The 13,888-nt window shown below is 48.6% G+C and overlaps 1 protein-coding gene across 1 annotated transcript in view; it reads right to left on the reverse strand.

The window, feature by feature from the left end:
* Positions 1-13,888, reverse strand: part of C3 (complement C3) — a gene marked incomplete at its 5' end in the record, with an annotated part of 32,988 nt that overhangs the window by 15,028 nt on the left and 4,072 nt on the right. The window contains 16 exons of the mRNA XM_084249661.1: positions 2,193-2,405; positions 2,495-2,637; positions 5,569-5,654; positions 5,915-6,023; positions 8,905-9,105; positions 9,280-9,351; positions 9,583-9,712; positions 10,039-10,197; positions 11,630-11,836; positions 11,953-12,162; positions 12,548-12,694; positions 12,771-12,886; positions 13,046-13,172; positions 13,280-13,382; positions 13,546-13,636; positions 13,718-13,800. Coding sequence (XP_084105787.1) covers positions 2,193-2,405; positions 2,495-2,637; positions 5,569-5,654; positions 5,915-6,023; positions 8,905-9,105; positions 9,280-9,351; positions 9,583-9,712; positions 10,039-10,197; positions 11,630-11,836; positions 11,953-12,162; positions 12,548-12,694; positions 12,771-12,886; positions 13,046-13,172; positions 13,280-13,382; positions 13,546-13,636; positions 13,718-13,800 — 2,197 coding nt within the window. The remainder of the gene's footprint in view (positions 1-2,192; positions 2,406-2,494; positions 2,638-5,568; positions 5,655-5,914; positions 6,024-8,904; positions 9,106-9,279; positions 9,352-9,582; positions 9,713-10,038; positions 10,198-11,629; positions 11,837-11,952; positions 12,163-12,547; positions 12,695-12,770; positions 12,887-13,045; positions 13,173-13,279; positions 13,383-13,545; positions 13,637-13,717; positions 13,801-13,888) is intronic.

Genomic DNA, 13,888 nt, shown 5'->3' on the forward strand with positions numbered 1-13,888 from the left:
AGCTCTCCTGAAAAAAAAAGAAGGGAATGGAGGCATTACACTCCCAGACTTCAAACTATACTACAAAGCCATAATCATCAAAACTGCATGGTATTGGAACAAGAACAGACATACAGACCAATGGAATCGAATAGAAAATCCAGAAATAAACCCACAGATTTATGGACAACTAATCTTTGACAAAGGAGCAAAGAATATGCATTGGAGCAAAGAAAGTTTGTTCAATAAATGGTGCTGGGAAAACTGGGTCGCTACATGCAAAAGAATGAAGATTGACCACTACCTCACACCATACACAAAAATCAACTCAAAATGGATTAAAGAACTAGACATAAGACCTGAAACCATAAAATATATAGAAGGAAATATAGGCGAAACACTACGTGATTTGCACATCAAAGACATCTTTACAGACACATCACCCAAAGCAGTGATAGTGAAGGCAAAGATAAACAGCTGGGACTACATCAAATTAAAGAGCTTTTGCACAGCAAAAGAGACAATAACAAAAACAAAGAGAAACCCCACCAACTGGGAGAACATTTTTGCACCCAACACTAATGATAAAGGACTGATCACAAAAATCTGCAAAGAGCTGATGAGACTCAACAACAACAAAGAAAATAATCCAGTCAAAAAATGGGCAGAAGAGCTAAAAAGAAACTTCTCTGAAGAGGAAATGCAAATGGCCAACAGGCATATGAAAAAATGTTCAACATCACTTGCCATCAGGGAAATGCAAATCAAAACTACCATGAGATACCATCTTACACCAGTGAGAATGGCACATATTAAAAAAACTAGCAACAACAAATGCTGGCGAGGGTGTGGAGAAAAAGGAACTCTTCTGCACTGTTGGTGGGAGTGCAAACTGGTCCAACCACTGTGGAGAGCTGTGTGGAGATTTCTGGACCTACTAAACATAGAGCTTCCATATGATCCAGCAATTCCACTCCTAGGTATTTACCCAAAGGACACAGAAACATCAATTCCAAAGAGCACCTGCACCCCTATGTTTATAGCAGCACTGTTCACAATAGCTAAGCTTTGGAAACAACCCAAATGCCCAAAAACAGATGACTGGATCAAGAAGATGTGGTACATATATACCATGGAATATTACTCAGCATTCAAAAAAGATAAACACATGCAATTTGCAGCAACATGGATGGCGCTGGAAGGGATCATGCTCAGCGAAATAAGCCAAAAAGAAAAAGAAAAATACCGGATGGTCTCACTCATAGCAGGAATCTAGAAAACTTAAATAAGGGACCAGGAAAATGAATAACTATAAGAAAGTGAAAATCAAAATCAACAAAAAACTATGAACCAGAGACACTTTTAGGGGGGCAGGGGCGGGAGGGGAGGGATTGGGGTCAGAATGGGGGGGCTGCAATTGTATGGGGAATATAACAATAAAATTTATAAAAAAAAAAAAAAGATCATTGATTGGGAGGAAAAAACCAATACAGAACTTCCCTGGAGGTGCAAGGGGTTAAGTCCTAGAACTATGAAGCTGTCGCCAGCTACTGTAGCACAAGTTCGATCCCCAGCCGGCCAGGGAGCTAACCCACATGGCATAGCAGACTTCTCCTGACTTGCCTGCTGCTCCCCTCAGCAGTGTATTTCAGTCAATCTGCCTGTTCTGCTCTGCACTCTGTTTCTGGTGAATCTTCTCACCTCCCCCCTGCCTCTCCACGCACCTATGGCCTGCACCCCAGCTCTTGTATGCATAAATAAATAAAATAAATCTTAAAAAAAAAAAAGCCAGTACACTGACAGGAACAGACACAAGATACATCCTTAGCCCCCACCCAAGTGGCACATCATAGCCCAAAGGGGTACAGACTAGCAGTATATGTTTTCCCAAGATCTTTAACGTTAAAACCTTCTATACTGAAATACATTACAAAGCATATTTGATATTAAAATATGTTTTAATGAAAAAATGCATCATTGATCTTTATTATTGAGCTTTTGGTGCCCTGTAAGATCTCATACCTGAGGAGAGAGTCTCACTTGCCTCACTCTAATCCTTGTCCTGCCTCTGACTGTCTAGAACTCCTATATTTCTGAAGGTGGATACTATTCTTAGTGCTTCAGAGCCTGGGACTGCAGCTGGCTTGACATCACGAGGAGGGCAGAAGTTGTTCCCGAAAGACAAGGGACAGCAGGTGTCCCCAAAGACTCACCACGACCTTCAGGGTCTTTTTGACACCGTCACTGATGAAGTGGTTGTAGACGGCGGCCTTGACCTCCACCTCCTGTAGGCCGATCTCCAGGGGCACGATGACATAAGGCACAGGCACGGAGGACTTGGGCGGGATGACCAGGGTCTGCTGGTGGCGCTTTTTGGCGGTGGCCAGGCTGCAGAAGGCTGGGTTGTAGAGCAGCTCCACCCTCACCTGCCAGGGAGAGAGAGAATCAAGTCAGAGGTGTGCGCCATCGACCCCCATTTCTCTCCAAAGCCCCCACTGCTGCCCCAGAGACCCACCTTGAGGGATTCCTGCTCTCGGTAGTTGTAAAGGACGGCTCGGATTTCCACCTGCTCGTTGCGCACGACAGAGTAGGGCAGACGAAGGTCAATGAAGAAATCTTGCATCACCTTGACCTCGTAGGGATCAGCCACACAAATCCCTGCTCAGTGGAAACAGAGCACAGAGTGTCAGGGAGAAGGGTGGGCGAGGTGGTCAGATTCCAGGGTTAGGTCCAAGTGCTTGTCCTGGCCAGCATCTCAGTGCTCACTCAACATAGATGCTCTGGCTCTTTGCACAAGCTCATGGATCAAACACTATGAGTGATGATCAGATACAAACAATGGTGGCAGCTAGGAATTGCCATGATTTAGTGCTTCCTGTTTTCTTTTATTTTGTTTAAAGATTTATTTATTTATTTATATAAGAACTGAGGTACAGGCCAGATGCGCGGGAGGGTGAGAGGATTCACCAGAGACAGAGCGGGGAACAGAACAGGCAGACTGACGAAATACACTGCTGAGGGGAGCAGTGGGCGAGACAGGAGAGGTCTGCCGCGCCATATGGGACCCTCACCCACTCTGTCTCTGGTGACTCCTCTCATCCCCCGTACCTCTGGCCTAGACCCCAGTTCTTGTATACATAAATAAATAAAATAAATCTTTAAAAAAACTATCAACAAGAAAAGGAATGACTTCTGATGGATGGTGTATGTTATTTAAGAAAAGTGTCTGCATTTCTGAAAGGCATCTCCCTGTTGATATCAGACAGTAACAATAATAGCTCACACTCATTATTTTATGACTGAGCACAGAGAGGTTGAGTAATTTGACTAAAGTCACACAGTTGCCCAGGGGAGGAACTTGGATTTGAACTTAGGGAAATGAGCTCAGGAAACTCCCTGCTTATAACCCTACTGACTTCAATTCCAAATAGCACAAGAGTCTAAAATTTCAAGTTTCATGGGCTACCATGTTAAAATATTTTTTTTCCTGAAACTCTAAGATTGGATTCCTGAAGGTTTCCTCCATTGATGATCTTGGACAATTCATCTTTCTTCCCTGACTTCAGTGTCATGAATTTGAGGGATAATAATACCAGCCTCATACTTGTGAATAATAAATGAAATGATACATAGGGAGCTAGCCCAGTTCCTGGTCACTCAATGATGCTGGGGAGGTGTCCCAGATCACAGAACCCTTTGAGATTCTGCCCCCCAGGCACACTTTTGGATGTCACACAGGGGGTGTTACGCCATCTAGGGGGTAATTCAGCATCCTAGGAGGCACCAGGAAGTTGCCCACAACAAAGGATTATCTACCCCCAGAATGACTGCAGTGCTGAGGACAGGACAGGACAGAACAGTTGCCAGTTATGAAAATGTACAATTGGAACAGAGATTTAACGTGGTGGGTACGTTTTGAGAAATGGGTTGTTAGGGGATTCCATTGCTGTGTGAATACTGTAGAGTGTGATTACACAAACCTAGGAGGCAGAGCCTATCGCACACCTAGGCTAAGCGAAATAGCCCATCAGGACCCACTCTGCTGACCCATAAGATGGCGAGCAGGGTGTGACTGTGTAGTGACGCTCTGGTTTGAAGCAGAAATGCGAGGGGTGGGGGGTAAGGGTTGGAGGGGCAGGTTTTCCTCTTGTTTTCCATACAAGAGGAAAATTATGTGCCTTGGGTACGTTATTCCATTTTGATCATCGCTTGTTCAAGAAAAAAATGCCAGAAAAAGGGCCTTCTGGGTGGCGAGGCGGTTGAGTGCTGGGTTGTGAGGCTGCCCGCAGCCTCTGCAGCGCCAGTTTGATCCCCAGTTGCCGGGCGAGGGTCCCACATGGCGCGCAGACCTCTCCTGCTGCGCACGCTGCTCCCCTCAGCAGTGTATTTCATCGGTCTGCCTGTTCTGCTCCCCCCTCTGGCTCTGGTGGATTCTCTCACTCTCCTGTGTTTCTGACTGTACCCAGTGCTTGTAAAAATAAATAAATCTTTAAAAAAAAAAATGCCAGAAAAAGCCAACTCCTTCAGTTAAAAGCCAGATAAGCAAAGAAGCAGATTTTTGAAATCATGAAGCCAGGAAAGTAAAATGACACCAAGTATGATTTATAATACAATTATAACAATACTACAATATAGCATGATAAATTCTGGCTTTGAATAGAAACAAAAAAGTTACACTTAATGTGAGTTTTAATATACCGGCTTTTCAATGTTTTAATATTTTTCAACTCCTTTAATGCTCTGGAAAAGTTGACTTTGAGCAGGTACATAAAACATGCTCCAGACCCCAACATAGGTCCAAATGGTACTGGTCTCTATTTGCAATTTAGATATTTTGTTCACCGTGGACTTTTTTTTTGCGTTCACTTTGATTTTTTAAAAAATGTTGAATGAAAAAGTTATTTATCGTGATGAATGAATTTTTGGCACCTGCTTCTATTTGGCACTCAAAGTCACGGTCGCAGCCCCTGACTGCTCAGGGGCCCCGCCAGCCTGGTCAGGTCTTCACACCTAACTGCTGGCAGTGGTGGGGGACACATGCACTTTTGGGGTAATGTTGTACAACCTGACAATCGATATTTCAATCATGCATTTCATCTGGCTTCCTCTTTTTTCTTAATGGTTTTACTCTCTGTCAGATTGACATCACCTCTTAAAAGTTCTTGTTGCAAATTATTGTGCGAAGTTACTACATCATCATTATACATTTGTGCAAACACAGAGAACACCAGGAGGGAATCCTAATGTCAACTATGAACTTGGGGTGATAGTGACATGTCCATGACATTGATTTAATGAATGTTCCTTCTGGTTCAGGATGTTGATAGTGGGCCAGCTGTTGTGAGTGTGGGAATACGGGGTTTAGGAAGTCTAGGTACTTTCCACTCTGTTTTGCTGAATTGAAATAAAACTGCTCCAAAAAACCTATTTTATAAAATGCACTAACCATGTCACCCCCAGTCTAGACTCTGATGCCCCTCCCTAACCAGGAGGCAAGGAATAAGCCAGTAAGAAACACACAGGCTCTGTCTGTCCTGATGGGAAGAGAAAATGCTGTGGGATGCTAGGGTCCCTACCTCCTTCTCTTACCTTTCTTGTCAGACAAACTCACAGCCAGAATCTCCCAGGTGGTGATGGAGTCTTTCAGGAACACATTCATGGTCTTGGTGGAGATTCTGGATGGGGAAAGGGGCTATTAGGAGAAGCCACCTAATATGGTGGAGGGGGAGAGATGGCAGGAGGGGCCCGGGGGAAGGAGGGGGTCTGGGAGTGGGCACAAGTAAGTGGCCCAGCTCTTGGTTTTTCTAGATTGGGTTGTAATTCCAGAAGAGGGGGTGCTGTGGGTGGAGGCAAATGGCCCAGACTGGGGTGGGGGGGGGCAGTGATAGGAGCTGGCCCTGGGGGAATAAAGTGGGGGAGGGTGTCCCAGCCTTACCCATTTTTATCTGGTTCTTTAAACTCCTCTATGGTCCACAGCCAGCTCTCAGGGAACTGGCTTCGGGAGATGATGTCCTCTTCTGGGATAATGTCTTCATCCATGTCGCCTGGAAAAGGGGAGAACGATCTGGGATTAGAACAGGTGTGTTCCCCTAAAGACTCATCTCTCCAACCTTGGGGGGATTCCCAGCAGTGAACACACAGGGCTGGGTGATGACTTCCAGGGGCCCCAGCATGTCTGCCTTTGAGGGCTCTTTCCTTCATAAAAATACATTAAAATCCTCTCTTACACCTGTGCTGGTTAGAGGTGAACATAATCCAGGTTGACTTATGCTCATCCCCACCCCATTTTGCAGAGAAATGAAAGCATCTTATAGCACCAAGACCCACAGGCACCATGCCTGTGTACAATCTGAAAGCAATCAGGTGAGTTGAGAGATTGCCCAGGTCAGAGGGAGTCTGCCTGACACCCTCAGGCAGGCTTGGAATGGGGTTCAGCCCTGGGTGGCTTTCCTCAAGAGCGAGGGACAGATTTTAATTTGGCTCAGTGTCTTCCCCACTACAAAGTAGGTAGAATTCCATAGGTGCCCCAATTCACGCAGATTTTGGAATCATCAATCCATCAAGGTGCCTTGGAAATAGCAACATTTAAGCAACCCTCTGTCTCACCCCAAGTGGTAAAAAAAATTACACAGTGCTGTGGGTGGGGTGGGGAAAGAACCCTGTGCTTGTAAACCGCATCCTAGCAGATCAGATTTTTGTCTAACTTTCTCAGTAAACTTATCTCTTCTTTGTCAAAGAGAGTCTCTAGGTCACTGGAGCAGAAAGCAGCATGGTCACATTAGTGCAATTTGCAACAAGACTGAAAGTAGAATCCTTTGTTCATGTGATTTGGGAAACTCTGTGCCTTTTGGGAGAGGTTTTTCAGCCTGAAGAATTGAGAAATATTTGTTCACTTTGGCAACGTGTTAGAGAGAAGTTTATTTATTTCTCAGCAAAAAAGAAAATTAAAAACGATACATACAAATGTGGACAAAAACCACACATTACCATAGACGGAGCTCACACGCACCTGCTTTTTTAAAGGCATAATGAAAGTTGGTTTTGGGGAAAATCTCCCTTGACTTAAATTTTGCCTGATCTGAGAGATAAGAAGTAAAAAAAGTAACTCAAAAGGAATGAAGAGAAACTTCACAATGGAGAAATCTGGCAGTCACCACCTTAATCAAGCGATCAAGGTTCAGTCACCAATAATGGGACAAGTCAATGCCAGGCGGCCCCTGCTATGAGGCACCCATGACAGTCTCTCTTGTGACAATTCTGCTAAGAAGGCAGAACCTGAGCTTGAAAATGGAGAAAGAGCAGAATACCTAAATGTGGCTCGACCACATAATATCTCACCTGACTCCTTCACACACAGCAAGGACATGAAGTCCTGGACAGACAGAAAAGAGCTGAGAGGCTGGATGGATTGAAGGAGAATAGAAAGACCCAAGTAAATGCAATGTGGGATTCTGAATAGGCTCTTGGCCCTACAAGGGGCAAACAAAGCCAAACCAAAAAACCCTGCAAAGCTTGAATGGGGCCTGAAGATTGGGTGGTGGTACAGAGGCAATTGAATGACTCAATCTCATGATCATGCTGTGGTTTTGTAGGAGAAAATATCTTGCTTCTAGAAAGTGAGCACTTAGCTGTTTGGTGGTGGGGGGTGGGGGATACTGGGGCATCAAACAGTACATGAGAAAAAATGCTTTTATCTGTATTTCCAATTTTTCTCTAAGTGCAAGATTGCTTAAAGGAAAAAAAAAAAGATGATTACTTTTGCTTCGCTCTGCCACTGTGCCACCGAGAAGGGTTTCCAATCTTTCTTAGTTTTTAGGCAAAGGGATTCTCTTTCAGTACTTTTGATTATGTGATGGATGACATTGTTTCCCTCAATTTCAAGAGTCACCCACACTTGTCTTCGGTCTGGGAACACAACTGACGAGTGAAATTTCCAGTCCCCAGTGAAAATAACAAGAGGTACAAAAAAAAAGGTGTCCAAGGGCTTCTTGGAACAGCTCCAGAGCAAGGACTGCTCTGCCTAAATATTTCCAAAGCGAAGTCTGGACAGGTTAGGGTGAACTGTGACAGTGTCAAGGTGACCTTGATTCTGGGGGCCTGAACCTTCCACATTGTCAGTTTCAATGAAATCCATCCTAGCAGAAAGGTATTTCTCTAATTAAGAGGCATTAAAAGGATTTAATTATTTTAATTACATTATTTAATTAAATTATTTACATTAAATAATTATTTAATTATTAAAGGCATTTAATACCTCATAAATACTCAAAACCTCCCAGCAGTCCTGTAAATGCTGTCTGGTGATGAAGACCATTCTGGTTTTGCTTTAAATGGGCTTACTATATGATAAATTTCTCTTGACTTCGCTTTGGATGTATTTATTTCCAGTGTGTACATATCTGTCTTGTCCAGAACTGAATGAACCAACTGGTTGTTAGGTACCCAGTCAGGCACCTCTCTTTGGAAGGCAATGGTAAAAGCAAGTTTAAAAACCACTGGAGTCTTTCCATGGCAACTAGAGTGACCAACCTCATCATCTGGAACTTTCCATCAGGCTGTGGATGTCCTGGGCACTGGCAAGGACACACTTCAGATGGAAGTGGGCTGGGCTGGGACCATCCTTCCAGACTGGAAAATGCTTTTCCCTCAGGCCAGGGACAGTCTTACCTCCACCTCCCAAACTCCATTAAGCTAGGTCCTTGTCTTTCTCTCAGACCTGGGTCACTGATCTCCTCAGCTCTTTCAATCTCAGAGAGGAGCTCCTCCTGCCTCAGCTGGAACCGCTCCTCCTCAGACAGGGCCTCCTCCCCCCTCAACAGGGACCCCTCAGCCAGGACCTGCTCCTCCTCAGACAGGGCCTCCCTCCCCGGGCAGCTGGACCTGCTCCTCCCCGGCCAGGACCCCTCAGCTGGGACTCAGACTCACTCCTAGCCAGGCCTAGAGGCCGCAGGCGGCTGTGCTCGAGCCTCAGCTTGGTGATGTAGTTGCAGCAGTCCAGGAAGGCCTTGATGCACTTAGGGCCCTGGCTGATGAACTTGATCCTGTGCTGGCAGGAGAACTTCATGGGGTTCTCACGCATGCCGTGCTCGCAGCAGCGGCGCAGCTCCTTGTTCTGGTATTGCCCGGCTGTGGACATGCAGACCCGTCACGCCTCAGCCCAGGCTGCAGCAGGAGGGACTGGGGAGCAGGAGGGACTCCCCGGGGCTGGGCCTTCTCCCTTCCTCTTTGGCTCCCTAGTGGTCAGGTCCCTCCCATGTGGCCAGAGTGGGGCGGGCGGGGCAGCCGGGGAGAGGATCCCACCTTTGTCGGTCCTCTTCTCCATGAGCTGCACGGAGCGGCGGCGGCGGGCAGTTGGTTTCGGGCACTCGGGTTCTGGGCCGGGGGCGGAGAGCAAGATGGGTTAAATACCTCCTGTGCTCCCTCAGTTTACTCCTCACCGTGGGCCGGAGGCGGGGGTATTGCCGCTCCCGTTTGACATACAAAGAAACTGAGGCTCAGAAGTGACTTGCTAGGTAGCAGAGGAGGCAGGACTGGACCCCAGGACCCTTCACTGCTCCCGCCTCTGGGAGGAGAGGTGCTGTGCCCCTGGGAATGCAGCCTCACCCGTCCGCTGGCTGGTGTGCAGGCCTTTGTTGGTCTGGAAGGCTAGTCCCGCGTCGGTGAAGACGCCTGCATAGTCCTTCCCACTGCCTGCCGTGCAGCCGATGTCTCCCGCCTCCACCACATTCCAGATCTGCTCAGTGTGCAGGTGGGCAAGGGTGGGGTGAGGCCCCGCCAGAAATGCCTCCGGGCAGGGGCCAACGCGTCCATCCTGCCCACCTCCAGCCTCATCCCAGCACCCAGAGAAGATTCTGGAACATGCTGCTGCTGGACTCCCTGGCCATCCCGGGTGTGGATCCTCGTCCATCTGCATTCCCATCTTCAACCTGAACTTCCACCCCATGGACTCTCCAACGACCCCACCCAAGCCCTTTTGCTCTCCCGGCATCATTTCCATCTCCCTGCAAAGACATCTTGTGGCCTCCAACTTCAAGCCAAGCTGGGGATTCAAGGACATACCTTGCTCTGAGTCAACTTGTTCTTCTTATTCAGCACAAACACGCCTTTGTCCACAGCCACCAGCCCGACGCGTGCTCCCCGGTCACCCTCTATCTTGAGGGTCATCTGCTGCCCAGGCAGGTGCTGCTTCTCTTTGTCCCCACTGCCTTTCACCACCAGCTGTGGGGAAGTAAGAGGGGCGGGAGGGAGGTGTCAGCCCTGCGAGTCCCTGGTTTTGGGGTAGCTGAGCTAGAGCAGTCCTGGGATGAAAGGTGGACACGGAGAGAGAAGGGAGATGGGCAGAACTTCAGGTGGAAAGTCGAGGAGAAAGCAGACCAGGAGCGAGACAGAGCCAGGCCCACCTCGGAGACATTGCGGGTTCAGGTCCAGGCAACAGCAATAAACTGAATGCTGCAATAATGCAAGTCATGTGATTTTTGGGTTTCCCGGTGCATATAAAAGTTATGTTTACACCGCAGTAGATCCTCATGAATGTTGTTGGTAGTTTCTTGAGAGTGAAAGACATCTAATGGGAACCAATTTGATCCTAGCCTAATTGATGTAAATAAACTAGGTTCCTATGGCATATTTCTGATCACAAATACATTACCCAACTTCTAATTAAAGACCCAGAACACTTTCAGTAGTCAACTATCATTGGCATTCATTCATTCATTTATTCATTTTTCCACCCATTTTCCCACCCTGTCATTACAGGGTCTGCTATACATTGTAGCCCATTAAGTGTATAATAGTGGTACGTTTATTTTTTATTTAATTAATTAATTAATTTAAGATTTATTTATTTATACAAGCACTGGGTACAGTCAGAAGTGCAGGAGGGTGAGAGGATTCACCAGAGCCAGAGCGGAGAGTAGAACAGGCAGACTGACGAAGTACACTGCTGAGGGGTGCAGCGGGTGGCAGGAGAGGTCTGCGCACCATGTGGGACCCTCGCAGGCGGCCGGGGATCGAACTGGCGCTGCAGAGCAGCCCAGCGCTCAACCGCCGCGCCACCAGGGAAGGCCCTATTTTATTTTTTTAACAGTGGTTTGTTTAAAACAAAGCAGGGCCTCCCTGGCGGCACAGGGGTTAAAGACAGCTTTATTAAGCTATGGCCAGCCACTGCAGCACAAGTTCTATCCCCGGCCAGGGAGGTGACCCACATGGCACAGCAGACCTCTCCTGCTCCCCACTCTGTCTCTGATGAATCCTCTCACCCCCTGCACTTCTGGCTTATACCCCAATTCTTGTATGCATAAATAAATAAATCTTAAAAAATAAAACAATGCACACACCTGTATTAAATGTGACTCAGAGACACACAGGAGCACACACTTGGAAAAATGGTGCCAATACTTGATGCTGGGTTGCCATGAACCTTTAATGTGTAAAAAGCCGATGTATCTGCCCAGTGCAACCGCACGAGGTGCACCTGCACTGAGATTGAAGCAGAAGAGGAAAGGGAGAGAGAGAGGCCGGGGCCCGGCAGACATGGGAGAGAAATAGATTCAGAAGATGGCAAAGAGGCAGAGACAGAGGGAGCAAGACTTAAAAAGCAGTGGCCAGCTGGAGCCCCAAGACAGGCTCAGAGAGTTTCGGTGAAGCTTACCGTGCCCACACACGAGTCCTTGACATCCACCCACACGGAATCAGCCACCACCTCCCGCTGGCCGTTCGTGCCAATCATTGTGTAATAGGCCACGATGCGGAAGGAAGGGATGAAGTCTGTAGTGATGGGCAGGGGCAGCACCACCAGGTCCTGGCCGGCCTCTCGAACCTGGCGTCCAGCTTTCAACAGCTTCCCTTTGTTCAGGATCTGGGGGGACAGACGGCAAGGATTTGGAAGGTGAGGGAGATCCAGGATCTGGGAGGGCTCTTGGGGGAGCTGGAAAAGAAAGGAGGGGAGGCTGGGGGTTCCGGAAAGCCACAGACCAGGTAGGTGTAGTATTGGATCTTGGCATCCAGGCCGGGGTCTGTTCGCAGGTGGAAGTTGACATTGAGTGTCTCTCCCGGTTTGAGCTCCGTTCGGGGCACAGAGAGATGCAGGTAGTTGTTGGAGTTGCCCAGGGTGGTGTAGGGTTGGGCCTCCATGGTCTTGGTGGCCTGCTGCGCCTCTGGGATATCCTCCTTATTCGTGCGTACCTGGGTGGGGAAAGAGGGATAGACACTGGCCCCCCAAATGCACCCAGATCCTAACCTCTGGGACCTGAGAATATGGTACTTTATTTATGTGGCAAGAGGGACTTTGCAGATGGCTTAGGTTGAGGATCTTGGGGAGCTGGGGAGATGACCTTGGATTCTTCAGGTTGGTTGAATGTAATCACAGAGGTCCCCCCTGCAGAAGGAGGACCCCACTGTGCAGGCACCTCTCTATAGCTCTTTGTAAATGGCGTGATCCCATTATACAAACAAAAAAGACTTCACTATGCACTTGGCAGGATCCCTTTGTGCAAATGTCAGGACCCCACTGTATGAATAGAGTCCCCCACCTCCTGGTGTGGGGTCCTGAGGCTTGGTCCAGACTCACAGTAATGCTCAGGGGCTTCCGGTTGTTGGGTGTGTTGATGCTCAACTTGGCCACACCATCATCTTGGGTCAAGGAGAAGACATTAGAGCCCTGGGTCATGACGGGGATGCGGCGGGCCGGGGAGCCGTCGGGGTTTGTCACGAACACCTGTGGATACAGGGGCAGGTGAAGCGGGGTCAAAGCTCAGGAACAGGGTGAGGGTCTGCTGCACCCTGTGTCTCACCATGAGGTCGAAGGGCATGGCTGGCTTGAAGAACTTGGGTGTCTTGGTGAAATGGATCTGGTAGGGGGAGGTCACGATGGGGATCCCGTTGAGCTCTGCTTCCACCATGTCACTGCCTGAGGCGGGGGGCGCCAAGAGGGTGAGCTCCTGGACTGCCCCGAGCACCAGGCCTCTCCCATCAGACAGGACTCCCCCCGTTCGTTTCTCCCAAAGCCACCCTTGTCATACTGGACCATATGGAGGTTCTGGGCCTCCATCCTCTGACGAGGTCTCACCTGAATCTAGAATGACGGTGACAGACACGTACAATGACTTCCCGACCAGGGCGTTGGCTTCGGAGGGCTGCACGCCATTCAGCAGAACCTCTCTGGTCAGCAACGCCTTCCCAGTGCCGTCCTCGATCTGGGGGAAGTGATGGGACTCAGGGAGAGGCAAGGATCAGGTAGGGAGGGGACACAGAGGAGAGGGAGGGTGTTCAGAGTGAGCTCAGAGGGAGCTCTGTCAGGTACCACAACTCGGGTGAGGGACTGTGCCAGTGAAATCCTCTGGTCACCATCCTGGACGCCGAAGATGACAAAGGCTGTTCCATCCACATTTTTCCCATATAAGAACCTGCCAGGAAGGAGAGTCTCAGATTCTCCCCTCCTGAAAAGCTAAATCTACTTGTAGTGACCCAGAGTTCCCTGGCTCATCACATCACCCTCCCCTGGTCCATTACCTGGTACTTACCTGTCTCCTCACCTGGTCCCCACCTGCTCCCACCCCAGCTCCTCACCTGGCAATGATGGTGACCTCCAGGCCATTTGGGTTATTGATGTAGTAGAATTTCTCTTCAGGCTCTATTTGGACCTCAAAACTGGGCAGCACTGGGAGGAGAGATGGCACTGGTTGGGGGGCAGCCCTGGGCCCAGCATTAACCCCTGCTCCAAGCTCCATTCTCTTCTTACCATACTCCTTCACCTCAAACTCAGCGGAGAAGACCTGCTGCGGGGAATCTTCGTAGTGGGCAAGAATCTTCCACTGTCCCATGCTGGGGGCCGGTGTGGGGGGGGATGGAACGCAGGTGAGTGATCTGACAAGGCCTTGCAGCCCCCCACCCCTTCTCTTGGGTTTGGGGA

This window comes from Talpa europaea, assembly GCF_964194135.1.
Source record: "Talpa europaea genome assembly, chromosome: 12".
NCBI classification, from domain to species: Eukaryota; Metazoa; Chordata; class Mammalia; order Eulipotyphla; family Talpidae; genus Talpa; species Talpa europaea.